The sequence below is a fragment of the Rousettus aegyptiacus genome, unplaced genomic scaffold (assembly GCF_014176215.1).
Source record: "Rousettus aegyptiacus isolate mRouAeg1 unplaced genomic scaffold, mRouAeg1.p scaffold_m13_p_14, whole genome shotgun sequence".
In the NCBI taxonomy this organism is placed as follows: domain Eukaryota; kingdom Metazoa; phylum Chordata; class Mammalia; order Chiroptera; family Pteropodidae; genus Rousettus; species Rousettus aegyptiacus.
The window spans coordinates 10,581,726-10,608,664 of NW_023416289.1; the positions used below are offsets into that span (position 1 = coordinate 10,581,726).

The 26,939-nt window shown below is 43.4% G+C and overlaps 2 protein-coding genes and 1 pseudogene across 11 annotated transcripts in view; 1 reads left to right on the forward strand and 2 right to left on the reverse strand.

Moving 5' to 3' along the window:
- PKD1L3 (polycystin 1 like 3, transient receptor potential channel interacting) overlaps window positions 1-18,985 on the reverse strand; it is a 72,242-nt gene extending 53,257 nt beyond the window's left edge. Inside the window, exons 1-7 of one of the 9 annotated variants that reach the window (XM_036231409.1) lie at window positions 17,076-18,985; window positions 14,769-15,661; window positions 11,785-11,893; window positions 9,046-9,134; window positions 7,043-7,229; window positions 6,275-6,394; window positions 1,506-1,622 (exon numbers count right to left, since the gene is read on the reverse strand). In XM_036231409.1, coding sequence (XP_036087302.1) covers window positions 1,506-1,622; window positions 6,275-6,394; window positions 7,043-7,229; window positions 9,046-9,134; window positions 11,785-11,830 — 559 coding nt within the window. In that variant the 5' untranslated portion in view covers window positions 11,831-11,893; window positions 14,769-15,661; window positions 17,076-18,985. Of the gene's footprint in view, window positions 1-1,505; window positions 1,623-6,274; window positions 6,395-7,042; window positions 9,312-11,784; window positions 13,878-14,768 lie in introns of those variants that run through there. The other 8 variants (XM_036231412.1, XM_036231411.1, XM_036231417.1 and 5 more) reach the window with 8 other exon arrangements.
- Window positions 2,684-2,802, reverse strand: LOC118611668 (annotated as a pseudogene).
- DHODH (dihydroorotate dehydrogenase (quinone)) lies at window positions 9,394-22,854 on the forward strand. Of its 2 annotated transcripts, XM_036231422.1 has the most exons (10): window positions 9,394-9,502; window positions 11,409-11,621; window positions 13,861-14,060; window positions 16,599-16,681; window positions 18,981-19,168; window positions 19,878-19,991; window positions 20,773-20,926; window positions 21,097-21,256; window positions 21,732-21,782; window positions 22,418-22,854. In XM_036231422.1, the coding sequence occupies exons 1-10, from the start codon at window positions 9,482-9,484 to the stop codon at window positions 22,602-22,604; spliced, it is 1,371 nt and encodes a 456-aa protein (XP_036087315.1). In that variant the 5' UTR covers window positions 9,394-9,481; the 3' UTR covers window positions 22,605-22,854. The 2 variants fall into 2 exon arrangements, with proteins under 2 accessions (XP_036087315.1, XP_016019996.1); XM_016164510.2 differs by lacking the exon at window positions 22,418-22,854 and having other exon boundaries at window positions 21,732-22,120.
- The last annotated feature ends 4,085 nt before the right edge of the window (window positions 22,855-26,939 follow it).

The following is a 26,939-nucleotide window of genomic DNA, read 5'->3' on the forward strand; positions in this document are numbered from 1 at the left end:
TGATTTTCTCATCTGGAGAATGGGTGTAATAATACATAATGATGAGGAAACTAAAGCAATGTATGTAGAGTTGAGAAAAACATCACCTTGGATTAGGGTTATTAGGTCAATAGCTTGTTGGGAACAGGGAACTGACCCTGCACTTCAACTGTAGATCTGCGAAAGGGGTTGTGAGAATCAGATAAACCAACAGGCTTCTGAACTAAGGGTGTCCCAATTTCCTGGTCTCCTGATAAACATTGTGTTTGGATGGATCCTTCCTTAAAAGATAAGATAAAACCAAAAGGGAGCCCACGGATATCATAGAACCTGGAAACTGAATCCAGAGGACTCAGAGAAAGAATACCTCTAAAAATTATCAACGGAAACAAATTTTTCAGAGAGCTATTTAATATCCTTAAATAGAAACAGAAAGTTTTAAAAATAAATCAACTGAAGCTAAAATGCACAAGAATAAGCTAGATTAAAAGAGAAACAAATGGTATTAGAGGATTTCAAGAAAACTAAAAATGCTTCAGAAAAATTAAAATCCAGTGGCAGTAATACAGAACAGAACTGACATGGAAAAACCAAATGATATGGAGGATAAATATGAAGCATTTTCCCAGAATGCAACGGAAAGAGTGATAAACAGAAAACCATTCTTTTCATTTAAAAGAATGACAGGAAAGATAAGTAGGATATACAGCAACTGGAACTGTTTTAACCTGTATGCCCTGCTAAAATATGGCATATTGGTGCTAAAATAACCAGATGAGACTCAAGATTGAGTCATTCATGCTAGGCCCCTCTTCATCAACCTGAAACTTAACAGTTTCTATGCTAGGCTCTCCCAGGAAAGGCGGGCCTCCATCAGCCAATCAGCACGTCGCTGCTCAGCACAGGTTAGTGACCCTGCTCCTGGATTTCCCTTCGCTCCTTACAAGGAAACTAATCCTGGCTCGCTTGGGTCTATAAAAATCTCTCACCCTGTCCAGCTCTTTCAAGGGATACTTAAAGGGCTTGTTGACAGGGCACCTGACATTTGAACTTGTGAGGTCATACCCCTAAGAATAATCACTAGTTCCACTTTAAATTTGTCTCTTTTTTTGTCCATTCTATTAGGTGATCTCTATAATCATCCAACACTGATATTATTGATCGAAGTCATTTTAGGCTAATGCATCTTCCCATTTAGTATTTGTTTTTCAAAATTTAAAAAACGAATGAGAGAGAACATCACAATTTGAAAGACTTTCCAAGGACTTTAAGAAGACTTTCTTTTTTAATGAAACATTTTGTGGGAAAAACTTTGTTTTTTAATTTGGACATATGTGTAAAGAGAGTGGCCAAAGGAATATCGAGAAAATAAGTATTTATAATATGGAAGCAAAGACTGCAACATTCAGATCAAACAAAAAAGAATGCAAACAATATTTATTGTGTCCCTGTTAGGATGACACATTTCAGCATTAATTCAGTCTTGGGCATCCTTTAAGGCAGATACTGATTTCAATACACATTACCTGAGGTCATTCTGTTTCTCAGGATTGGAACTTCTCTTTCTGGCTTCTTGAGTCTCCAGTGTAAATGAGAATTATTTCCATTTCTTTCATAATCGGCATCTTGGTCTGAAAAGGCATCTATTCGGAGGCCAATGCAAAAGTTAATTTATAGGATACGGTTCTAACTGTAAGTCTATAATATAAGCATTACAAGCACATATGCGATAATCAAGAAAACAGATTAGAGATTATTATCATTATTATTTAGTCGTTTTATTTTTAAAGAACAATAACATAAGAATTCCTAACTAGCTCTTTTGCTCTGGAGCACAATCACATCACCTTATATGATCTAACATTTCAAAATTAGGTCCACTGATTAGGTCCGCACCTGAAAGATAGAATTAAGTTCATTTTAAGAAATTACATTCTAAGCATAATACTCTTCTTTGTAGTCTACAATTCCTGTTGGCAGAACTAAAAGAGCTCAGAAGGTGGGCAATAACATTCTTGAATGTGCCTCGCGTACGCTTGGTGTTTCTCATGCTGCTGAACACGGCAGAGAAAACCATCTGACTGCATTGACGACATCACAGCTTAAATTCAGGACCCCCGACCCCGAGGCCTGCCTGCACACTGCCTGGCAATCACACTGTTCCCCTAGTCTTTTCCTGCTCCCACTCTCCTAAATGGTCCTTCCCTACTTCATCCTCTACTCACATCTCCAACAACTTAATCTCCCCATCTCCCCGATCCACATTCTCAGGTCAAGTGATAACCTTGCTTTCTACCTCAAGGGGACAAAAGAAACCATTAAGAGTCCTTTCCACAGACTCCTACCACCAAATATGCTCACCTGCCAGTGTCTGTACCCACAGACACTGCCTTCTCTCCTGCTACCATAAGCTCTCTGTGCTCCGGCCCCTCTAGGTGTACACTGGCTTGGATCAAGAACATTATCCTAGCATATTATTTTTCCCGTCTTAAGGGCAAAAAACCAAACCACCAATTTACATTGCCTCAAGAATTATTACTTCAGTTCATTCCTGCTCTTGAGCAAAATTCCTTTAAAAATTATCTAAACTTGCTATGCCTAATTATTTTTCTCTTTTTTCTCTTTTTTTAGGCAAGGCAACCCTTGGTTGACCTCACAGATTGCAAAGACCTTACCTTGTCAGCTTACAATCCCTTATTTTTTATGCCTACAGCACCTGGTCTTCCTAAGTGGTCTCCCATCCAAGTACTAACCAGGCCCGACCTGGCTTAGCTTCCGAGATCAGACGGGGTTGGGCTTGTTCAGGGTGGCATGGCCATAGCCTAATTATTTTCTTGCTCTCTCTCTTTTTCCTTATTTTTAGAAACTGCTTTTTTAAGTTTTCTAATTATGTGAAATATTTATAGAGTTCCAGTGTCAAAAATATGAAACGAGGTACTTTCAGAAAGTCCTAAATTCTATCTTTGTCCTTTTGATCCTACTCTCTCCCCCACAGGTAATCATTTCCATTAGTTTTTGTTTGCTTTTCTGTTATGTTTATATATATGTTTGTATATATGGGCCTATCTATGCATGTTAGCCCCTTTCTTAGAGTAAAGTAGCATATGGTATACATTATTCTGCAGTTTTATTTTTTCCATTAAAAATAAAAAACATTACAGAGATAACCCCCTTTCAGTAGATAGAGATCTTCCTTATTTCTTTATATAACCAGTCCCCTCTTGATGGGTATGTGGGTTGTTTCTACTCTTTGCTATTGCGAAGACTATTGAATAGTCTAATGCATGTGCCTTTTTATATTTCTGCCAGTGTTATTTTGGGATTCCTAGCAACAGCATTGCTGGGTCGAGGGGTAAATATATATGTAATTTTGCTAGAGATTGCCAAATCCCACTCCATAGAGACTGTATCTTATTGCATTCCCACTAACAATTTATGAGTGCGTATTTCCTTATAGTCTTGTCAACAGAATATGTTGTTAAGTTTCTGCTGTATGCCAACATGATAGGTGAGAAATAGTATCTCAGTTTATTTTAAATTTGCATTTCTCTATTTTTTTTTGGGGGGGGCAAGAATACTTCATAAGTAATGTGTATACTTACATTGGAATATTTTCCTCTTTTTTTAAAAAAATTAAACTTGTTATTTTAAGATAATAGTAGATTTATCTGAAGTCATAAGAAATAATACAGAGATGCCACATCCCCTTTAGTCCATTTCTCTCAAGGGTAACATCTTGCAAAACTATGGTATAACCAGGACATTGACATTGATACTGTCAAGATAAAAAATTTTCCATCATCATAAGGGCTCTTCATGTGGTCCTTTACTAGCCACGCCTACTTCCCTCCTGACTTCACTACCTTCTTAGCCCCTGACAACCACTAATTTGTTCTCCATTCCTATCATTTTGTCATTTCATGTCAAGAATATTAAATAAATGGAATCGTACAGTACGTAAGATTTTAAGATCAGTCTCATTTACTCAGCATAAATCTCTGAAGATTAATCCAGATCGTTGTGTATATCTGTACTTTGTTCCTTTTTATAGCTGAATAGTATATGACACGGACGTGACCGCAGTTGTTCAACCATCTGCCTGTTGAAGGACATCTGGGTTGCTCCCAGTTTGGGGTTATTACAAATAACGCTGCCATACATGTTCATGTACCTGTTTTTGTGTGCCATTTTACATGTTCCTCAGTTCTCTTACTTCCTATAAACTGGTTGGCTCTAAAGGCTTAGATTCAAGTTCTAGTTTTTATAATACTTAGTAGGCAGTGTCAAGTACTTCCATTCAGGAGTCACATAATGTCTGTCTGTCTGTCTCTCTCTCTCTGTTAGCGGTTATTAATGATTATTTCTTAGATCCGTTTTTTTTCACTAGGGGTTGTGGGAACTTGTGTTTAGTATTTTACTGCAAACTGCTGGATTTACAAATATCAAAACATCACACATTTACTAATTAAACAAGAACAAAGTCAGAGCTAACTTATTTAGAAGTAGTAGCAAGAATGTACTTCGAGGATGATGACAAATGATGATTCTCCTAAAGCACAGAATGTTTCAAAGGCTGTGCAACACTGTAGCCTTAGCCAAAATGGCAGACAGTGCTACAAATATGTCTCAGATGTTGCCAGGACAGACTCCGTTTATTAACGGTTGTTATGTCATCCTTTGATAATTAGTCTGAAGTACTAAGTTTATGTTATTTTACTTTACCAATGGCATGGAAGTATTTCAAAGCCTTCATAACCAGTATGTCTGTCTTGGTACATACAAGGTGAATATGAACACTATTACAATACCACTTTTAACACAAACTTATACTTCTTATTCAGACATTCTGAAAATAAAAATCTCTTAAAAAATAAATACTTTCCTATGTGACATTTAAGTGCTTTTTCTTAATAAATGAAGGAAAATCATGAGTTCAACTACTCCAGTGTGATAAAGTCAATCGGAAGCCTCAGTAATGCTGTGTGATAACACAAAGCATTGGACTCCTCTATTGAATGTTAAGGAACAAATTTACAAGTATTTCTCCCACTGACATGTGAGTATGGAGGAGGCATTTTGTAAGTTCATAATAAAATGTGTAAGTGCTATGACAATAATAGTTGTTTCTGAATACTTCTAAGCAATCATATTGTACAAGTACTTTTGTTTAGTAACTAGCGATACTGGATCTCCAAGTGTTTTCACCTTTAACATGAATGTGAAGCTATCTAGAAGCAGATGATAACCTGAACAAAAAATAGAAATTGTACAATAATATCATATTAACAGTAATAATTACAAGACATGTCAGGCATTGTTCTAATACTTCGCTTGTGTTATCTTAATTCTGATGACAATCCTTTGATGGAAACTGGGCTGCTCAGAAACTAAGTTGCTTGCCCAGGATGTCGCAACTGGAAAGTCCTAGAAACAAGATACGAACTCAGGACTCTGACTCATGAATTCATGATTCTAGAGCCTGAGCTCTTAGCTGTAAGAACATAGTTCCTCTCACTATGGGAATGTAGCCTCAGAATTTGTAGAATTGGCTTATGTTAATTGAATAGAATTCTTTTTTTGTGTGTCTAAGCTTATCTTCTGCACATTCTATATTCCATAGTCGTAATCTCTTGCAAGTACATCAATAATATCAGAAAATACATATTCACTTTAAAACCAAGAATAGCTGAGAATGTCTAAACATTCAACTCTTGGAGAGTGAAAGACGGATAGATAATCATTATTATTTAGGTTGTTTAGGAGCTGCTTTTCCAATGCTGAAGATGATAAGAAACAGTTCACAGTTGTAAGATGGCTGGCCAATACTAGGGATACAGTTTGTGAGCATGAAACATGTGACCACTGGACTTGTGCAAACCTCTAATTGATGACAGTCTCCTCACCCTTTATCTTCTCATTTCCCTCCAGCATATTCTCTTTTCCTCCTTTGCTTCCTATGCTTCCCTCTGAAGCCCAAGTGCTGAATGGATCAGGGGTGTATATGTAGAAAATGGAACTTAACCAAGGATACACTTTCTCCCATACTCCACCCAAGTTAAGCAATGAAGAGAACATCAAGGCACAGCTCTTCCCACCTACCAGAGTGGGATACATAAGGAAGCCACTCCAAATGAACGGTTTCTTATCCTAATGAAAATCATGAAAATCAGGATCCTCACATCTGTCCTATGGCCTGTCGCTCATGGACTCACTAACGAACGTTCTCACATCGTCTCCTTAGTTCAAACCAGTTTCTAAAGTTAGGTGCTTGTCAGCGTGTAGCTTCATCACTTACCAGCCTGGCAAATGAAATAATGTCCCAGTGAGCACGAGTCTGCTTTTGATGAGATCCAATCGGATTTTCTGGACATGTAAGTACAGCCAGTGGGTTTTGGGGCCCAGTGGGTTGTGACAGCTGCAGAAGGAAGACCAGACCCAGATGAGCCTCATACTCAAACGACAAACATTTAAAAAAATATATGAAAACGGAGGTTTGCTAGCTTTTAATGGATGAAAATTTAGGATTTCCTCCCACATATTCTAGTTTATTTTTTTCATATTATGTGTTCTTTATCACAAGGCTTAGCATTAATTTACCTAGACTTCAACAAAGATGATTATGATATAAATGCCTTGGATTTTTCTCTAAGACCACAACATTATGGTGCATAATTTTGAAAATATCTATCTAAGAAAGACAACAGGCAAATAATTTCTCTCCTAGTTTCTGCATTAGTAAACTTGGAGCCAAGAATGACGAAGAGATATTTACCAGGAAAAAAGTAACCAAAAAAGGTTTCCCACTTCAGAATTTTGCACAATACTTTCTGTGACATATTAGATAAGTTAACTGTTGATATGCTTTGAGAAAAATCTCATCGTCTTTGCTGTGCAGACAAATCAAAGGCTGCATCACAAAAGTAAAAATATTTCAGAGAAATGATGGTAATGAAGTGAACTAACTGATTTTCCTATATATAAAGGCAGAAAGATTTAAATTTTTTTCTTTCCCTGTGTCCCAGAATAAAAGCAAAGAAGTAAACACTAAACCTCAGAGTCTTACTTGGGTCGTTTTTTTCTTGATATTTTCTCAGCAGCATTAAATTTTGCCCAATCCACCACTTCTTCCCTTCTTCCAAAAAGTTCCAGATGAGATCTTGAACCTCCTGGTTCCAAGTGTAAGCGAGGTATCCTCCCTGGGCACGACAGTAATTTTCTGCTTCCTCAAAGCTGCAGTAAAACCTGTTAAGCTGATAACAATTATTTTTGCCATGCTGCTTTGGGCTATTTAGCTCACGTCCTAGAATGATACTTGTTCTGATGTATAACCAAAACCAGGTTCTTCTTTTGAAGAACATTTTCTCTCTGAACTGAAAGTATGAAAATTGTGGGGGCTCAGCTGCTGCCTGGTCCTTTAAATATATTCTTGGTGGGTTTGTCCTATTAGTATTATTCTTTTACAACTCGGGAATAATTTGTCAAAAAGACAAAAGGTTTTGCTTTGTTTTGTTTTAAGGACCCAGGTGGAGTTCCTACAACTGAAAACAAAGATCAATAAAGCAATGGGCCTTTATAGCTAGGGAACCACCATCTGTATCTACACAACCAGATACGTCTTCGGTTTTATAATAGATGTTTATTTGCTGAGTCTAAGCTGTAAGGGAGTAAAGAATGATGAATATCTAAGTCAGTGCTACTAAAAAGTGAATAAGGAATTGTTTTTTTTTAAAGAACATGGATTTACATTATTGTATTGTTTCTTAAATATTCACTTTATCCTAAATCTCTTATATAACTCTATTCTAAATCTCTTTTTATAACCATAAAAACCAAAGAATAAATATTTAATGAAAGAATGAATACAAATTAAATACAAACAAAAGTGAAAACCAATGCAGTTCAAATTTGAACTTAGTCACTTGTCAAATACACACAGTTCTGGCCTATAACCTAATAGGTTCTTTTGAATTTGTCACGCAGTAGGGAAGAAGCAATTCTCTCATCACTTTTCTTTAACTTGCTGAAAAACCTTTGTTCATCCAACATGTCATTTGGTAGCACATCCTGTAGCACATCCATCATTTATGTATTTTAGCCAGTTCTCATTTTTGGTGCCAAAATGTGACCATAAATACAAATAAACATGGGCACTGAAATAACTTGGCAAATTTCTGGGTTAAGTTGGTTATCCAAACGATGCTTATAATTACTCTTTAAAATCATTATGGACGTGTACACCAAAATTAAATATTCTCTGAAATGTATACCTAAGTCATTTAAAAAACACTCAGTAATCAAATGAAAGGTTAACATGGGATGGTTTACAGTTTAATTAGGAAGAAAAGACAACAAATATAGCTAACAAAGCAAGTGTTACCAGAGAGGTACAGCTTAAATCTGTGAAGGTTCAGCTGAGGAAGAATTATTTCCAGCTCTTGGATTGACCATATAAGGATGGCCATATTTAGGCAGATGAAATGGGCATCTTAGCAGAGGAGTCGGTGTGAGTAAATGCATAGAAGTGAGAAGGTGGAAGATATTTATAAAGAGAAAGAAATAATTCTGTGGGTGTGTCTGTGATGGGGTGTACTTGGGGGGGGGGTGTAGTGAGAACTGAAACCACAAAACTGAAGTGTTTCAAATGCTAGGAAAAAGACTTCATAATTTATTTGGAAGTTATCTTAGAATAGGAATCCAAGTCTGTGCTGCAGTGAAATGGTTTGAATAAGGGATACCTTCAGTAAGTCTTAATTTTCCAACACCCTCATAAACATACATACATGGAAACATACATACGTTTTAAGCATTTGTAAGTGAAACATGTTGAAGGAATCTTCTTTGACGTCTACACAGGTACTCTACATACTGCTGTAATTCATTTCTACCTTTTCTTTAGTGCCCGATACATACTTTCTCAATACATGCTTCACCAACAGCAGCGGTCCCTAACCTTTTTGGCACCAAAGACGGGTGCTCCTGAGACTCTAGACTCATGATCTGAGGTGGAGCTGAGGCGATGATACTAGCGCTGGGGAGGGCTGCAAATGCAGGTGAGGCTTTGCTCACCTCCTGCTGTGCCAGCCGGGTTCCTAATCCGCCAGGGACAGAGTACCGGTAGTGGTGTCTGGGTGGGGAGGGGATTGGGGACCCCCGACCTAGAACACAAACGTTATCAATCAAATGTTTAACTTAAATGATTAAGAAACTGGTGACAATGTGGCTTAGAACTGAAGAATCCACGTATAAGCAGTCTCTGCCCAGGTTGCAAGACCGCGGACGATCTACGAGCTCAACGGAGCCGCCAGAGGCGCACGGCCTCCCCTGCGCCGCCCCATGGCCGGCCGCCGGAAGCTGGGCCGGCGGCGGCGGAAGGGGCGGGGCCTCGCGGAGGCGCGCGCCGTCGTAGTCCCGCCAAACGCTCGGAGCGAAGCGGGGCCTTCCCTCTCCCCGCCATCTCCTCCAATGGACACGAGACAGAGGCGGGCCCAGTGGCGGAAGGAGCATGGCGTGGAGGCTGCTGAGAGTGAGTTTAGAAACTGGGGCTCTTGGGGAAGCGAGGGCGCGCCGGACTGAGGGCAGAGTTAGGGGAGAACGCCGGGCTGGCCCGGGCAAGGTGTGGACGGGAGCCGGCCCGAGATCGTGGGCCCGTACGCGTGTCTCTGCAAAGGCTCGTTCGTGTGCATTTGTATACGTGTACTTGGTCCGTGTGTGTGAACGGCACGAGTGTGTCTGGGTTGATGCTGATCTTTGTCGGTGCACGTGGGCCAAACTTATGGAACGTGGCACAGGGTCGCGCAGTGATCACATAGCCGCCTAGCACTGTGGGCAGCATCCAGCGTGGAATGAAATTCCAAGAAGGCACGGTCCCAACCCTCTAGATAAAATTTTAGGGCGGGGGCCCTGTATAACGTTGCACAGATATTTGTTGATTGACATTAAGGGGGCGTTCCTACAATCCGGAGACTAGAAGCTATTTATATTAGCAGCTAGGAGTGATCCAAAAAGGCAAATCTGATCGTATCACTTCCTTGTTTAGAGAAAACCGAAATCTTTATTCTGGCCAAGACCGCTGCCTGTCTCTCCAACTTCTTTTTAAGACATACTTTTGCTCCGCGGTTCCAAATAAACCTTTCCCTTTCCCCCATTCCTTGGGTGCGTCACAGTCTCCTCTGCCAGGGAGAGAGCCCTTCTACTTTTTCTTCCGCCCTCTGCCTACTAGTTAACTCCTATTTATCCTTTAAATATCAGCGTCACTTTCTCAAGCCTCTATCTGCCTTTGAGATTAGGTTGGGTTCTTCCATTACCCTATACTTTTTTCTTCATAGCAGTTGTCACAGTTATATATATTTGCATGATCATTGATTTCTGTCTCCTCATGAGATCGTACTCCCCATTAAGGAAGGGACTTGGTCTGTTTAGCCCACCTGTGAGTGGTCATTCACTATTTGATGAATGATCGAATGAATGAGTGAATGAGTGACTCAGCATCTGAAAGTGATAGAGAAAAGTATGAACCACATTTAAATTAGGAGAGTGGTTCTTGACCCCATAAGACCTAATGCTCCTTTAAAAAAAAGTATTTTGCAACCCCCTTTATTATCCTGAAATAGAATTTATTTATAATCTTTCTATGTATGATTTTTAAGAGTCAACATATGTCCTAACTGGAATATAAAGGAGAAATGAAAGTAATTTGTAATAAAATATGTTTCAATATGTAAATGTTAGGGCATGACTCACCTAGTGAGATAGTTACGTATTTAAGCCTCTACTTAGAAATTCTAGTGTTAAGGGTATGTTTGTCAAATGCCCCAACCAAAGCACCGTACCATTCCTGATGGGATTTTCTGAAATAGTGAACAATTCTTGGTAATGTTCTGTGCAAAAATGTACAGTCATCCCTCAATTTATAAGGAAATTGTATTTCTGGAAAAGTCAATGTACTTAAAAACTATAAAGGAGATAGTTTGTATTTATTTGGTGAAATATAGTTTGGTTCTAGGATCAGATAATAAGAGTAGATATGTTTTATCTACTGAGTGTCAGTAGGACGTTCAACAGTCATACAGGACCAGGACAATTCATGTGTCTAAAAGTCTAAAACAGTCCAGGATGTCTGTCTACTGATTCCTGTCTACTAAATCTATTAACATTCCCCCCAAATGCCCACCACATGTCCCTAAGGGGGCAGTATTGTCACTTTTGAAACCTCTGGCCTGGAGTCCTTGAGGGCCAGAAGTGTAGACACAGCTTCTGACTGTAGAGGCCAATGTGTGTGCAAGACTAGAAATGAAGGGTTCAGCAGAAAGCCAGGGACATCAGTTCATGTGATATGTCATTATGTCCTCTGTGTGTGGGGGTTAAAAGGTTCAGACAGGGTGCTTCAGGCGGGCCTTGAGGGTCAGTTTTTTTTTTTTTTTTTCTTCCAGAAGCGGGCCCAGGAAGCCCTGGTCATCCTGGGTGGCGGAGGACTTCTCTTTGCCTCCTACCTGACAGCCACGGGCGATGAGTATTTCTACGCTGAACACTTGATGCCGATACTACAGGGGCTGCTGGACCCTGAGTCAGCCCACAGGCTGGCTGTTCGGGTCATCTCCCTGGGGCTTCTTCCTCGTGCCACATTTCAAGACTCTGACATGCTGGTAGGTGCTTGGAACACCTTTTGCAATACAAAGTGAAGGTTCCCTAATTTACACAGCTGGGGCTGATTCTTTTGAAAAGCAGAGTCCCAAGTTAGCCCCAATGAAAAACTGTCATCCTTATCTACAAAGCAGGAAACAGGCACAGAGTAGTTAAGTGACTTACCCAAGTCATACAGCTGAGAAGTGGCTGAGCCAGGATTCAACCCCATGGAATCTGTCTCCTTCGCCACTAGCCTGCTTTGTTAAGGTCTCAGGTAGTTCACTTTTCACCTCTGCAACATATGGAAGCATGCAGAGTCATTAAACATCTAGGGTGACAGACATTTCTAGGCAAGCACTTTGAGAAAGGTGTATAAACATCTGTCCTAGCATCGTTCAGCCCTACATTAACACATGGGCCCCACCATGTGCCTGTGACTGTTCTGGGTACCAGGGTACTGCAGCAAATGAAACAGAAAAATCCATGTCCTCCTAGAATCTATACCCCTGAGTAAGCTCTCCGAGAAACTTCTTACCAAATGGGAGACATCAGAATGATGTGAATATAAGGACAACAAACAAGAAGCACTCAGACCTCTTTGGTGAGGGGTCCCTACTGTAAATCAAAGGGACCCTTCTCTGCACTTTCCCTTTTTGTCTTAGAATCCCTTTCACTTACCCATCCTGCAGTTTTGAGCAGATGTGGCATTTTACCTCGCTTAGCATACTTAAGCACTGAAATGCACTGTAGAATCAGAAAGAACATTCTTTTCCTTAAGCCTTCCTCATCCCAAACTGCTAGTTTGTGAGTCTGGGAACCTAGCGTAACAGGAGTGAGGAAAGAGTGGGATTTGGAGGGAAAGTGAGGTTATGTCAGGTGGAGGTACAAAGCTGTGTCCCATAAACAGTGCTGACAGGGAGAGCAAATGTGGCCTTTCAGCTGTGGTCCTAAACACTGCTATGCGGGTCCCCACCTCCAGCAACTCATGTTTAGGCTGTGGTCCGGACTCAACTGACAGCCAGGACTCTTGATAATCTCACTCAATTTAACTTTCTAGTGTTAGCTCTCTACCATTTCCCTAATTTGTGGTTCTGCATCCTGGCTGTGTATTAGAATCACCTGGGGGCGCTTTTGGACCATACAGATGCTCTGGCTTGCTGCCACAGCCACTTAACCATAATCTCTGGGAGTGAGGACTGAAAGCTCCTTGGGGTTCCTGTCATGCAGCCAGGGTTGAGAGTCGTTGTCCTTGAGAAAGGCCCGCTGGTCCAGCCACACTTGCTGCCTCACAGTCCATGAGGTGCACACTTTTACCTGCACTTTTTGTCACTCTCCCTTCTTGGAATAGCCTTTCTACCTACTGCATCCAGGACTAGATGGTGCCTGCCCTTGGAGTTCGTTGTTAGTCCTGGCAAAGGTTTTCCTGGCTACACTGGCAAACAGTGATGGATTCCATTGGCAATCACTGGCTTTGTGACACGGCTCCTGATTTCTTTCACACCTTTTAAAGTATTGGTCTGCTACTGGATTTGCTGGCTCCATCAGGGCAGGAATCCTGAATTACTTAGGAGTCAGTCTAGACCTGAGAGTAATTAGGCATCACTGTCTCTCATTCTAGAGAACAATCTGGAATCCACCCTGTGTCTGACAGGGAAGAACCTGTTTCCAGCCACTGCCTGGTTCTGGAGCCCAGCAGTCAGGTCTGCTCAGCTGAGCACTTTCCTCCCTCTAGTGCCCACAGGGTCTTGGGAAATCGCTGGGGCTTTGGATCGGCCTGGCTGAGGAGGGGCCCCGGTGGGTCTGCCTTCCTAAGCTGATTCAAGGATTTGCTGCTTGACACTGTTTCAGACTAGCACTAGCTAGGAGCTAACACCAATGAGCCACTCTCCCACCAAGGATAGTGGATAAGGAGGGATGGATTTTAACCATAACTGGAAAAGACAGAGTCCGTCTCCTGCTCAACCTGTGGTGGAAACACTGTTTTTCTTCTCAGTCTTGGTCACGGATGACAAAGCCCGATTTTTCTTGAACTTCAGTAGGCACCAGAATCACCTGGAGAGCACTGTTAAAAACAGATTCCCTCAGAGCTCCATTCCGCCCACCTTCCCCCAGACTCCGATCCCTTAGTCTGGAGATGGGCCCAGGGATCTGACGTTTAACAAGCTCCCAGGGAATTCTGACATAGGCGTGCTGGGGGCCACACCTTGAGAGACCTCGGTATAGCTTTGTGTACCTCTGACTTTGTCTCCCTCTCCCTAGGAAGTGAGAGTCCTGGGCCATAAGTTCCGAAATCCAGTAGGAATTGCTGCAGGATTTGACAAGCATGGGGAGGCTGTGGATGGACTTTACAAGATGGGCTTTGGTTTTGTTGAGATAGGCAGTGTTACCCCAAAACCTCAGGAAGGAAACCCCAGACCCAGAGTCTTCCGCCTCCCTGAGGACCAAGCTGTCATTAACAGGTAGGTGAGCGGCCCAGAGGTAATAGGGATGTCTTCTTCCCAGCAGGGTTCTCGGGATGTTTTTTCCTGTCATACGATGTGGACATTATTCTGTCATTTGGGATGTTCAGGAACCATGTTGAGCATATACCATGTGCCAGGCATAAAAGCAGGTTTTAGGGTTTCAGTTTGATATATATACACACTAAGTCTTGAAGAACTACATAACTTAGCCACAACCATGAGATCATAAGCAGGAGAACTTAGTACAGATTTAGGCTCATTTGACTTTAGAGTTTGTGTTATTTCCATATTGTTACTCCACTGCCCTTGCCCAGCTCTGAAGTAGAAATATAATACGAGTCCCATGTGTGATTTAAAATAATCTAGTATATTGATAAATATACTATGATAAAATAGTAAAAAGAAATACATGAAGTTAATTTCAGTTAATATATTCAATTATTTATAATAATTATATTAATTAAAATAATATATTCTAAATATTTTTAAATTTTATTAAATTTATTGGGATGATACTGTTAAAAAATACAGGTTTCTAGTGTACAATTCTGTAATACATCATCTCTATATTGTATCGAGTGTTCACCATCCAAAGTCAGGTCTCCTTCCATCACCATATATTTGACCCTTTTTACTCTTTTCTATCTCCCCCCCAATATCATTTTAACATATATTCAACATAAAAATGATTAATTAGCTATTTACCTTCTTTTCCTTGTACCAAGTCATCCAAACCCAGCATCTGTCTTCAGCACCTTTCGGTGTGGACTGCCCTCATTTTCAAGTGCTCGGTAACACGTGTGGCGAGTGAGTGGCCCTCGTATGGGACAGCACAGCCCCGGCCTTCAGTAAACTGGAGCATTTTGTGTTTTACATATACAGCTGCTTTTAGTAAGAGAGATCCTTCTGGACTGTGTAAAGACCTCTTCATAATCCCTGGGGAATTTTCATTACAGCAAACAGAAGGGGAAGAAGTTCCTACTTTTCAGTAACAGTATTGTGAAGTGCCTCCTTAGGGAGATTTTGATAGGCATCTTTGGGGCCATTAACGGCCTTCTGGAAGGCTGACCTGTGGGAAGTTTATTAGGCTGCACTTCCCGCTTTATCACGCTTGTTTCAGGGAAATTTTCCAGCATTAGCGATCTAGTTATTGATCTTTTTGCTGCATTGCAGGCTGGGGTCGAAATCTTCAGAACGTCCAAGTCACTGAACGTACTAGGGTGACGGTTCTCGGCAGAATCCTGTCGATGAAAAGCGGCTGCAGGCGGGGAGCGTGTGCTCCAGAGCACTGTGTATTCAGCCTCCTTGCTCTGTCTGGCACAGAGTAGGTGCTCAGTAAACTTGCTGAATGAATGGATGACTTTATTCATTAAGTCAACAAATGCCTGTGCCATGTATCTTAGGTTTTTGGCTGCAGGTAACAAAGTGGCTTAAACAATAGGCATTTGTTATTCTTCCGTGACAGGTGTAGCAGGCAGCTCCAGGGTTGGCCGAGCAGCAGGTCCATGTCAGGACTCTGGGCCGGCTTCTCTGTGTCTTCCCTTCTCGTTTGTTAGACGGCTACCCCAGCTACAAGCATGGTGTCCTCTCGTGCATGTCTGAGAGCAGAAAGGAAAAAGGAATCCTAGATATTACGGGGCGGGGGGTGGGGGCGGTTCCCAGAAGCTCCCCATTAGGTATCACTGTGTGCCTCAGTGACCACACCTAGTCACACGTTCATGCTTCATTTGCTAGCATGGCTGGGAAAGAGTCATTGTCATTTTCACCCAGTATCAGGGGAGGAAGGAAGGGGGAAATGGCCAACAAGTCAACAACCTACAGTGGTGCTGGGGAGACGGAGGTAAGCAAGAGAAATGAGGTTACTGTCTTTATGGAAAGTCTAGTAGCAGGGTGATAGAAAAGTAAGATATGTCCTTTGTCCTCAAGAAGGTAATTTAGTAGGGGGACTTAGCATACATATGCATCCCTAGCCCGGAGAAAGACCACTTAAGACTGCTCAGTGAATGCCAAGAGGTGAGGCATCATTTGTGTCTGGGAGTTTTATGCAAGGAGAAGAGGGAGTGTGTGATCTGGGCCAGGAAGAGGGGACAATTTGAATGGGCAGAAAGGACAGGGAAACCCTGGCAGGATGGATTCCAGGAGGTGCACTCATGGAGCACAGGCAGGAGGTGGGAAGATGGGATTGTTAGGGGTGAAGGCTCCACTGGGCGTGTGTGTGGAGGTGCGAAGGCCAGGAGGAGTGGGGCCTGGACCCAGACAGGTCTGGGGCAGCTATGCGGCTGATTCTGGGCTGTGTCCAGTGTTAATAGGCTGGGTGGCTCATTCGCAAGTTTTAATCTTTCCTTTTGTGTTTAATAGTGTTCTGAGAAGTTCTCTAGGAGCTCAAGGGTGTTTAGATCTTGCAGTTCTTAAGAACTGACTTTCATTTTTTTTCTTTTCTGTTTTTAAAAGTCATATGTATGGCCTTGGAGCCATTTCTTTGCCTTCTGGTTGAGGGCTCTAACCTTGTCCCTTCCATCTGCTTGTGTGTTACAGATATGGATTTAATAGTCACGGGTTGTCAGTGGTGGAACACAGGTTACGGGCCAGACAGCAGACACAGGCCAGGTTCACAGAAGGTAAGGAAGGAAATGTGGGAGAAAGGTCTGGCACATTCCTAATGACATAAACATGATTGAGCAATAGAAAAAACACTACAGAACTCAGGGCTCCTCTCCTAGAGGAATTTTCCTGGTTCCACCAGTATCGAAGATTTTAACGGAATTTCACAATTTAGCAAAGATGCACTTAGTTTCTGCCTTGTTATGTAACCTATGTTGTATCTTAACTGGGCAGCTTGGAAGGGAGCAAAACAGCGTGGCTCCTCTGTGATCACACAGTGTGGGCGTGGCTTAAATGCCATCTTGTCCTGCTCTGTTGTCTTTTTGTCCATTAGATGAATAATGCATGTTAATTATAGAAGTGTTAGTAACTACAGAGAAGCATAAAGAAGAAAATAAAAACTCCTCACACCGTTCCCCACTCAGGGATAACTACTCTTGGCATCTGGGAGTTTGGAAACACCATGCATTTTTGAAGGCCATTCGGAGATGCTGGTGTTCATTCCCTGGGGCTTTCCACACTGCTGTCCCTCAGGATGCACTAAGTGCCCAAGCGTCCTCCGGGATTGTTTGGGGCCATGACCTTTCTCCTCGTTGGGTCTCTCTCTGGAACTCCTTCAAGGATGTTTTAGTCTCATCAGATATCCTAGTGAGAAAAACCTATGGATATCAGATTCATTTCAGGAAGGAGGCTGAAAGGGCCAAGGCTGATGTGGGGAGTAGGAAGTGACTCTGTTTAGAAATCCCCAGCTTTGGCAGAACCAGAACCTGCTATGCTACAAACCTTGCCGTTTGGGGAACTTCGAAGGTCACAATGTGACTTTCACAGTTTGCAATACTCTCCTGCCTTCTTGCCTCTCTTTCCTTTTAATTGACCACGGTGTTCTTTATATCAGCTTTCTCCCATTCTCCCTTACTGGTCTCCCCTTACCTGTCCCCTCACCCCCCACTCTGGCACTAACATTCATTGGAGTGGGGCAAAATCCTAGAGCAGAGCTCTGCACGTAGTGTTTGCCAGCAGCTGGAAGCCCTGAAGACAGCTTATTGCTAGCACCGTGCCAAGGAACATGAGTTGACAAAAGCTGTGGTGCCATCTGGGGATAGAGTAATTCAGCAATTTCTGTCTAACTCCAGAATCTTGTCAGTTTGGGCAGATGACTACTACTAATAGATCCATTAGCTACATGAAAGCGATACTCTCAAGCCAGTTTACCTGTGTGGAAAAGAATGAGAGTTTACAAATGCCCTTGGCTTGATGGATGCCAGACTTGGGAAGCTTGGAGACTTTATCTAACCTTTGTCTAATGGGCTATAAGCCTCCCCCACAATTAGCTACTCACACACAATTAGCTACTGGAACCTCATTTACTTTCAAGCTGATGATAAAAGGAGGACAACCTTTAGGGTATGGTTAGCAGGACTAGATGTCCTTTGATCCTCCCCGATCTGACACGTTTTGTGGACCAACCTGATATTTCAGGTCTTTTCCCAGCCATCAGATGGAAAAGTAGCTGGCACCACTGACATGCCGTTGACCTTTACAGAGATGTTGTCCTAGGAGAAGTACAGACAACACCTTGCTTTCACACACAGCCTGTTTCTGAAACGCGTTCATCTGAAAGTCCAAAATGCAAGTCAAGTGATAATCCCATGGATTTTTAAGTAAGGCGGCTGAACTACTTACCGTGCAAATCGAGACACTTTTGAGAGTGAAAGGGGGGAGGCATTAATAATTATGCCCAGGCTACAGGCGCAACCAGGGCTGTCCGGGGAGCACTGGGATGTGCAGTCGTCCTCGTGATGAGGGGGAGGCCCTTCTCAGAGAACTGAAATTATAAAATAATTATACCTCTGCATTCAGGCATGATAACTGAAAATATTTTCCAGTGTTTTATAGCCTTTAAGCTTAGTTTTTCTTCACAACTACACACCCAGTCATTCGACCCAAGTCCAACGAGCTGCGGTTGAGAGTAAACAGTTGGCCCTTCTGACACGCCTATTGAGTTCTCTCTGTTCTCAGTTGTGTTGCATTTATGAGCCCTGCCTTTTTTTTTTATCGCTAGTATTTGCATTCTGAATCTCTCTATTTTTTAAGTTAAAAGAAGAAAAAGGGTGCGACGCAGTAAAACATCTTTGCCCAAACATTGCTGGGCGGACAAGGGTGGCGAGCTATTTCCCGCTCAGCGGGCAGCAGCACCATGCAGCCGTCCACAGTGCTGGTCAGCTGGGCGGGACGTTCTCACTGAAGCCGGAAGGCAGGGGCTGTTCATGTCAAGGAAATGTGTGGGAACAAAATCTTGACCAGCGATATTTGCAGATGGGCTGCCGCTGGGGATAAACCTGGGGAAGAATAAGACCTCGGCGGATGCTGCCTCGGACTATGCAGAGGGGGTTCGAGTCCTGGGCCCCTTGGCTGACTACCTAGTAGTGAATGTGTCCAGTCCCAACACCGCTGGGCTGCGGAGCCTTCAGGGAAAGGCTGAGCTGCGCCACCTGCTGACCAAGGTGGGAAATTACATCTCTAGGACCTGCTGCACCATCCTGTTCTACCCGCCGCCTCCCCCCCCCCATAAAGCCTTTTATTAATAAAGTTGTATTGGCTAGATTTAATTTTTCTACATCAGGTTTTCTTAAATTTGGCATAAATCCCACCTGCTGTTCATTCTCCTTGGGAAAACGTCACTGTCACAGTCTAGGGACTGTCCTTAACACCTGGACCAGTTAGCACCCCTCACTATACCTCTAATCCCCTATCATAACACTGATTATGCTAATAGTGATTCATTGCTCTGTTATCCGTCCCAGCTGTTAAACCATAAGGTCCGTGAGAGGGATCATGTCTTGTATTTACCACAGTCCCTAGCATCTAGCACATTGAAAGAATGAATGAATTGAAAGACTTTTCATCACGCAGTACTCCTAACAGCATTACCTTGTTACCTCTTTTAGGAACAAAAGTCTAAATCAACCTTAATATATTAGTTGAAGTCGATGACAATATTAGGATTAAATATTGGGGACCTACTGATTCGAGAGAATGGAATTGCCTTGATGTGGTCTTTTGCATAACTGAAGGCTGTGTTTCCTGAAAAGGAGAAATGGCTCACGCTCTAGTTTGATAGTTGATGTGAAAATACGCTGATCTGCAGTAGGTCACAGTTGCACCCTCCAGCTGTGGTCTCGGGTCCTCATCGCTGGCCGCATGCTGTTCTAGGTGCAGCAGGCGAGGGACGCCCTGAAGAGCGCGCACAAGCCGGCCCTGCTGGTGAAGATCGCGCCCGACCTCACGACCCAGGACAAGGAGGATATCGCCAGTGTGGTGAGAGAGGTGCGAGTCGGGGCTAGGGAGCATCGGTCTCTCCCTGCTGCCCGAGGCTGTGGGCCAGCCGGGCTAGCCCAGACGGCAGCCTGTGGTTCGGCAGCCTGTGGTCTCTGTGATACTGAGGGCTTGTTTGGGGTCTGTCACAGCGTAATTCATCATATAATAAAACACAGATGTTTGAATAAATGAAGAAGTCTTTTTCTCAGGTCTCTTTGCTTTCTTTCCTCCTCTTCACCAGCAGGGCTTTAAGGCTTATGCTTGCACCCTTGGCCAGTCTCAGACTGGAGTACAAGCATATCTCAGTGTTGCATTTTTTACAAATTGAAGGCAAGACCCTCCCCCCCCCCCCCCACACACACACACTCGTGAAAGGATTATGGCTCACATTATTGCGAGACTCACTTTGTTGTGGTCTGGAACCAAACCCACAGTATCTGTGAGGTATGCCCGTGTCCTTCCCCTCTCCTCAGTCTAACACCAGGTCTCGGTCTCATAGGAGAGCAGTAGAAACAGACTGAGCCTGGCAGTCCTGGGTTCTAGGACAGTCTGCAGTGGGATGTCATAAGGATTAAATCCTGTCATAGTGGAACATTGTGGGTGGTCACAATGTGATGGCAGCTGTTGTCCTGTCGAGGCTCATCTGACACTGTTCCAGAAGAACAGTGAGGTCTTGCATCTGGGCTGTGGTGTGGGCACCTGGCCTGGCTCCTGGCTCAGAACCCCAGGGAAGCCTCTCTCGGTCGTCAGTGCCGCGACTGGAGGGCTTTTGCTCTGTCTCACACTGCAGTTGCGGATCGATGGACTGATCGTCACGAACACCACAGTGAGTCGCCCTGCCAGCCTCCAGGGTGCCCTGCGCTCTGAAACAGGAGGGCTGAGCGGGAAGCCCCTCCGGGACTTATCAACGCAAACCATCCGGGAGATGTATGCACTCACCCAAGGCAAGGAGCTGGTGTCTCTGTCTCAGATTTGTGTGTGGCTCGGGCCCAAGGGTCATGATCGGAGTCAGTGTTCCCTGAATTGCTGTAGTCAGCAGGGAGGCTGAGGGCTGAAGCCATACTGAGCTCTTGGTTCTTGCCCTTCCTCAGTGTTGCCTTGTGCTTCTCTGCAGGCAGAGTCCCCATCATCGGAGTTGGTGGGGTCAGCAGTGGGCAGGATGCATTGGAGAAGATTCGGGCAGGGGCCTCCCTGGTGCAGCTGTACACGGCCCTCACCTACCGGGGGCCACCCGTGGTACACAGAGTCAAACGGGAGCTGGAGGCCCTTTTGAGGTGAGTGGGGTCACGTGTGGCTTGAAACAAAAGTTAATGTGGTTATCAATGTAGAATGACTCAAATCAAAGGGATGCTATTCATCCATCTTTATTTATTTTTCATGGAAAAAGGATTTGAGGGCTATATTCCGAACGCAGAGGAAAATTACTCTGTTTCTCCTTTGACAAAGGACAAGGCATGTCATGAATTCAAGATTAACTTTCAAGGCAAAGGTGTCTATCGGCCTGAGGAGTTCTAGTGGCATTGCCGTTAATTCAGTAATGCTGGCTTGGTGTCTGGGAGCGTTGATACTAGAATCGACTGCCTTCCTGATCTGAAGACCTGGATGTTCGTGTTTAGGTCCCTGGGTGGAGACTGTTGGGGTCATGAGGTCTGTATTAAGGAGAGAAAGGCAGGTGCCATCATGGAGCAGATAGAGCCCAGGCTTCCAGTAAGAATAGGGCCTGTCCCTTGTTTTGTTTTCTTTTTACAGGGAGCAGGGTTTTACCAGAGTCACAGATGCCATTGGAGCAGATCATCGGAGGTGAGGACATTATCCATCGGAAGCGTGATCCGGAAACTTCCTGCTAACTCAGGGGAGCCTTTGTGGCTGGATCAAAAGAGGAGGGACTCTGCCTCAAGCCACACCCCCAAACTCCAAGCGCCCTTTCTCTGAGGCCAGACTGAGCTGTAAAAGCCAGTTGTGAGGGTCACCAAATCAACACAAGGCCTTCTTCAATCAAGCCATGAACTGCATTTAGGGTTTTTATCCAGACGTAAATCCTACAACCTTTTGATATTGCAAGGACATTAGATATTTGGTAGGGGGTGGGAGGTGAGGGTTAGGGGGTGGGAGTGGGTAATAAAGCCATTTAAAACCTGGATTTAAGTCCCAGCCCTTTCTGGAGGGTCTCTGCTCCTTGGGTTCTGAGGCGGGCTTCCCAGGAGCTTGACTCTCTTCCATTCTATCTTTATTTTTATTTAAATTTTGACTTTATTTTGAAACTATTAGCTAACGAAATAGAGAAATGCTAATCTTTTCGATAAGAAAAGCAAATGGTGAAGAGAAGTCACAAACCCTCTCTGGGAAGTGCTGTCGATGTCAACAGAAAAATCACCTTCGTTCCCATCGCTGTAGTACAGGTCGTATTTTAAAGTGATTTCTCGGTATCTCCACAGAGATACTGAGAAATGGATGCGCAATAACGAGTCCTGTTGCCTCATCGCTTCACCTGGCCCAGCGTGGCCCCTCCTCCGTCCACTCGGTCCGTGCCAAGAAACCAGCAGCCAGTCTCCTGCTGTTTTTTTCAAAGATCTTTTTCCTGGTTTTTATCTTACTATGAAAATAATGCCTACTCATAAATAAATTAATACAGCCTCCAAATAAAAGCTGTCTACCTCTCTCCCCGTCAATCCCACTTCCCAGGGCTAATCGGTTAATTTTTGTATCTACCTGGATTTTTCCACACGTTTTTGTTTGTATCTATGAACATGTATATCCACAGCTGTCTTTTCCATCTATCTGCATATTCATAGAGAACTGTTTCAAGGACAGTATAAAGAACTGTTATTTAATATCCAGTCATATGAGAGTAAATTGCTGACCTGATGCCCTATCATCTGAATATTTTAGTGTGGATTTCTGGTAAACGAGTATCTTCTGCTACTTAACCACAATACGACCATCGAAATCGGAGTATCAGCACTGATACATTACTTCCATCTAATCAGGACATGTGGGAGGCAGAACTCCTAAAATGCTTCCCCACCCCCTTACTAATGCCCTGCCCTGATCCCCGGAACCTAGGAATATGAGGAGAGAGCACTCCCATGACTGTTACGCAGTTTAAGATAGGAACCTCCCTGAAGAGAAGAGATTATTTGGGGTGGGTCTGATCTGATCACACAGGCCCCTTTAAGAGCAGAGAGTTTTCTCTGGGCTAGGAAAGACAGATTAGAACATGAGAAGGAATCATGAAAGTTCTGTTGCTACTTTGAAGATGGGGGTGGGAGGTATGGCTCAGAAGGTTGTTGGCGGAGTTAATTAAGTGTCTCTTGGCAGGAAAATCAAGTGTACAGGACACTGGGGGTTCATTCAGGTCTGTTCTCAGTGGCAATGGGCCCGGGCTCTGTCACAAAGAGTACCCTGCTCTTCCCTCAGGGTGGCTTGCCACCCAGGAGGGCCAACCGGTATCTCATTTGATCAGAGGTGGAAATCTACAAGTTAGATCTGGTATCTCCAGTGTTTAAAATTTGAACTGATGTCTTGCCAGTCCATCCAAATTGGTGTGTGGATCAGATGTGAATTATGGCCTCCCACTTAGGTGTCTGGTCCCTCCCATTCTGGGGCAGCAATTAGTAACTCCCCAACTTCTGAGAGCCAGGAGCCCAGTAGGGGGACCGGTTGGGAGTGGGAGGATAATATCAGGATGACCATCCCAGCCAAGTCGGGGACAGGAGGGTCTCGGAATGTGCTGGTGACTCTGTGAATCATGGACTGGGGGAGAGTGGGGACTTGAAGTCGGCCTCCAGAGATTCACCGAAACCCCTGAGGCCCTATTTCTCACCTGCAAAAACAGTGGTTTGGAGGATTAAATGATACCTTAACAACAGCTTTTACAAAGATGCATACGACATGCCAGGCACAGTATGTACTTATTAGCCATGGGCAATCATGTAAATTTTGTGTGCCTCGTTTTCCTAACGTGTAAAAGGGGGAGAAGCACAGTACCCATCTCAAAAGGTTGTTATGAGGATTAATTACGAAGCATGGTAGTGTTTAGCGCATCCTACCCTCCTAATAAATGTTACTTGTAATATCTCTAATCACCAGAAATGTCCTGCAAATAGGTATAACCAGCTTGTATTTACAGACAAAACCAGGGCTTTGAGAGATTAAATAACTTCTCCAAACCTGGCAGCTAGGAATCAGCAGAACTGGGCCCCTGAAAACCTCTGAAAAGTATTAATTCCTTTTCACCTTTTCTTTTCTCTCAAAAATTCACCTTCTATTAACAAATAGACTTCCTACAGTGTGCCATTACTTTTTTGAAAAACTTTCACAGACACTTGCCCTGGGAACTTGATTGATCGAAGGTGGCAGAGCAGGGTCTAGTGGTCAAACCTTGGAGTCCCTTAGAGGAAGGAAACATTCTGTAGGAAGCACAGTGTCAGCCAGGGGTGAGCCCGAGGCTCCAAAATGGAGCAGTTCGAAACAACCATTTATTATCTCACGGGGTATCAATGGGTCAGAATTTCAGGAGCAACTTAATTGGGTGGTTCTGGCTCAGGGTCTCTCATGAGGTTGTAATCAAGACATTGGCCAGCGCTGCAGTTACCTAAGGCTTACCTGGGGCTGGAGCATCCACTCTCAAGATGGGTCACTCATGTGGCTCATGTGTTGGTGCTGGGTGTCGGCCTGAGGTGTCAGCAACGCTCTCCACGGGGCCGCCCCAGTGTCCTCAAGCCGCAGCGTCTGGCTTCTCTCAGAGCGAGTGATCTAAGAGGGAGCAAGGTGGAAGCTGCAGTCTCTTTCGTGACCTAGTCTCGGAAGTCATACACTTACTTATGCCACATTCATTCTATTCATTAGAACGGTGTTGCCAGTTTTAGTAAAACACAAACACACACACACACACACACACACACACACACACACGATGCCCAGTTAAATTTGAATTCCAGGTAAACAACGAATACACTTTAAGTATATCCCATGCAATAATTAGGACATACTTATATTAAAATTTACTTCTTGTTTATCTGAAATTTGAATTTAATTGGGCATCATGTATTTTCTCACTAGTCTGGCCCACACTCAAGGGGAGGGGAATTAGGTTCCATTTTTAAAGAGAGGAATGTCAAAGAATTTTTGCAGATATTTCCAAACCACCACAAACAGAATTTTGAAAACCTTCATTTGGTCCTGGTGTCTGTGGGTAATTGTGTGGGAGCCTAATAGGATGAAATAGTTCTGGCACAAGCAAGGTCACCTTCCTAACAACCTTGCACATTTGTAAGTTTACAGCAAATCACTCACAATATCTTCTTTGATCCTCAGACCGGCCTGGAGGTGGATGAGGCACTAATTATGATCCGCATTGTACAGAGGAGGAAACTGAAGTGCCTAAGATAGTATTGGCAGAAACTGGAGGGAGGACAGCTTCTCCTAATGGCAAGTCTAGCCCTGCGTCCTGATAGACTGCTGATGCCCCCACACTCTAGAGACATCTTGGATTCCTTTTCTACCTTCTGCCATGTTGTTATCTCAAACGGGCGATGGCATTTGTGGATCCCTGATGCTGTGCTGCCTTTCAGGTGATGGGGGAAGCTCTCAGAAGCTTCTCGCTCCCAGTCCCCACAAGCTCTGAGATCCCCGCTGGTGAGACTACAGGGACTCGCCCCACCACTTGCAGACCCTTTCCACTGACTGGCTCCAGAGTGCCAGTCAGGAACATCATTCCCTGTCGCCAGGAGGTAGTCATTCTCACGTGAAAAAAGACTGAAACGGCTAAACCAAATAGAGAACTACTCTTCCCCAATTTTTATCATAAGAAATTTAGACATGCAGAAAAGTTGAAAGAATAGAGTAATAAGTACCCATACCCCCTCCACCTATCTTACTATCAGTAATTCTTACTATCTTTTCCATGTTTAGCAAGTTTATCAATCTTTTTACCTATTTACTGTATTTTAATGAACTATTTTGGAGGAAGTAGTAGATGTCGAGACACCACTCTTAACTACTTTATAGCCTGCTTCTAAAAATAAGAACATGTTCCTATGAAACATAATTCTATGACTATACCTAAGAAAATTAGTCATCAGTCTATGATATCTAACATACTGTCTATATTCTACTTCTCCCTGTTGTCTTAAAAATATCTTTTGTAGTCAATCAAGGCTTACCTATATGTCTCTTTAGTCTTTTAAATCTGGAACAGTCATCTCTGAAGAGATAGACCAGTTGTCATATAATCAGTTCTACATTCTGGCCCAGAATAAAGGCTATATTTCCTGATCCCAGTTGTAGCCGGATGTGGCTATATGACCAAAACCTACACAATGATATGTGGAAGTATTGTGTGCAACTTCCGTAAAGTCTTATGCCTGGAAACATAAGTATGATGGCTGGAGCTCTGGCAGCCATTTTAGACCTGAGGATTAGGGTCAACCCAAAGGCAAAAGCTGGAAAGAGCTTCATAGAACGGATCCAGCTCTGTCTGCTTTTCCACCTCTTTTATTTGAGAAAATAAAATCTTTTGTGTTTAGTCACTGTGAATTAGGGTTTTTGCTCACATTTAGCCACATTTAATTCTAGCTAATAAAAGAGCCAGATTGAGGCCAATTGTAATCTTGTTTGCCTGCAAATTATGTTATCTTCTTTCTACTGGCTAATACACACTTCAGGATTTCTCTTTCCTTCAGGTGTACATTTCTGGTGCCAGCACACTGTGAGAATGTCCTCAGACTATCACGTCACCTACCCGCTAGTGTTGAATGAATCTTGGCAGTCAGGCGAAGTTTCTGTAAGAACCTTGTGATTATAAGTGTGGGAAATGAAAAAAAAATATGGAAAATGAAGTTTGGCTTGTCACATGGGGCCGGTCTGAGAGGGCTGTGTGCAGGAGCAGGGCGGGAGTGGCCTGGAATCGGCACACGGCGGGTGAGGTACCTGGGCGGCAGTGTGGGCGAGGCGCCA

Excerpts from the sequence above, each read along its gene's own strand:
- DHODH (XM_036231422.1), top strand. The coding sequence starts at position 9,482 with ATGGCGTGGAGGCTGCTGAGA. Across the intron at positions 11,622-13,860 it reads TTCAAGACTCTGACATGCTG|GAAGTGAGAGTCCTGGGCCA; the intron begins GTAGGTGCTTGG and ends CCCTCTCCCTAG. Across the intron at positions 19,992-20,772 it reads TCGCCAGTGTGGTGAGAGAG|TTGCGGATCGATGGACTGAT; the intron begins GTGCGAGTCGGG and ends CTCACACTGCAG.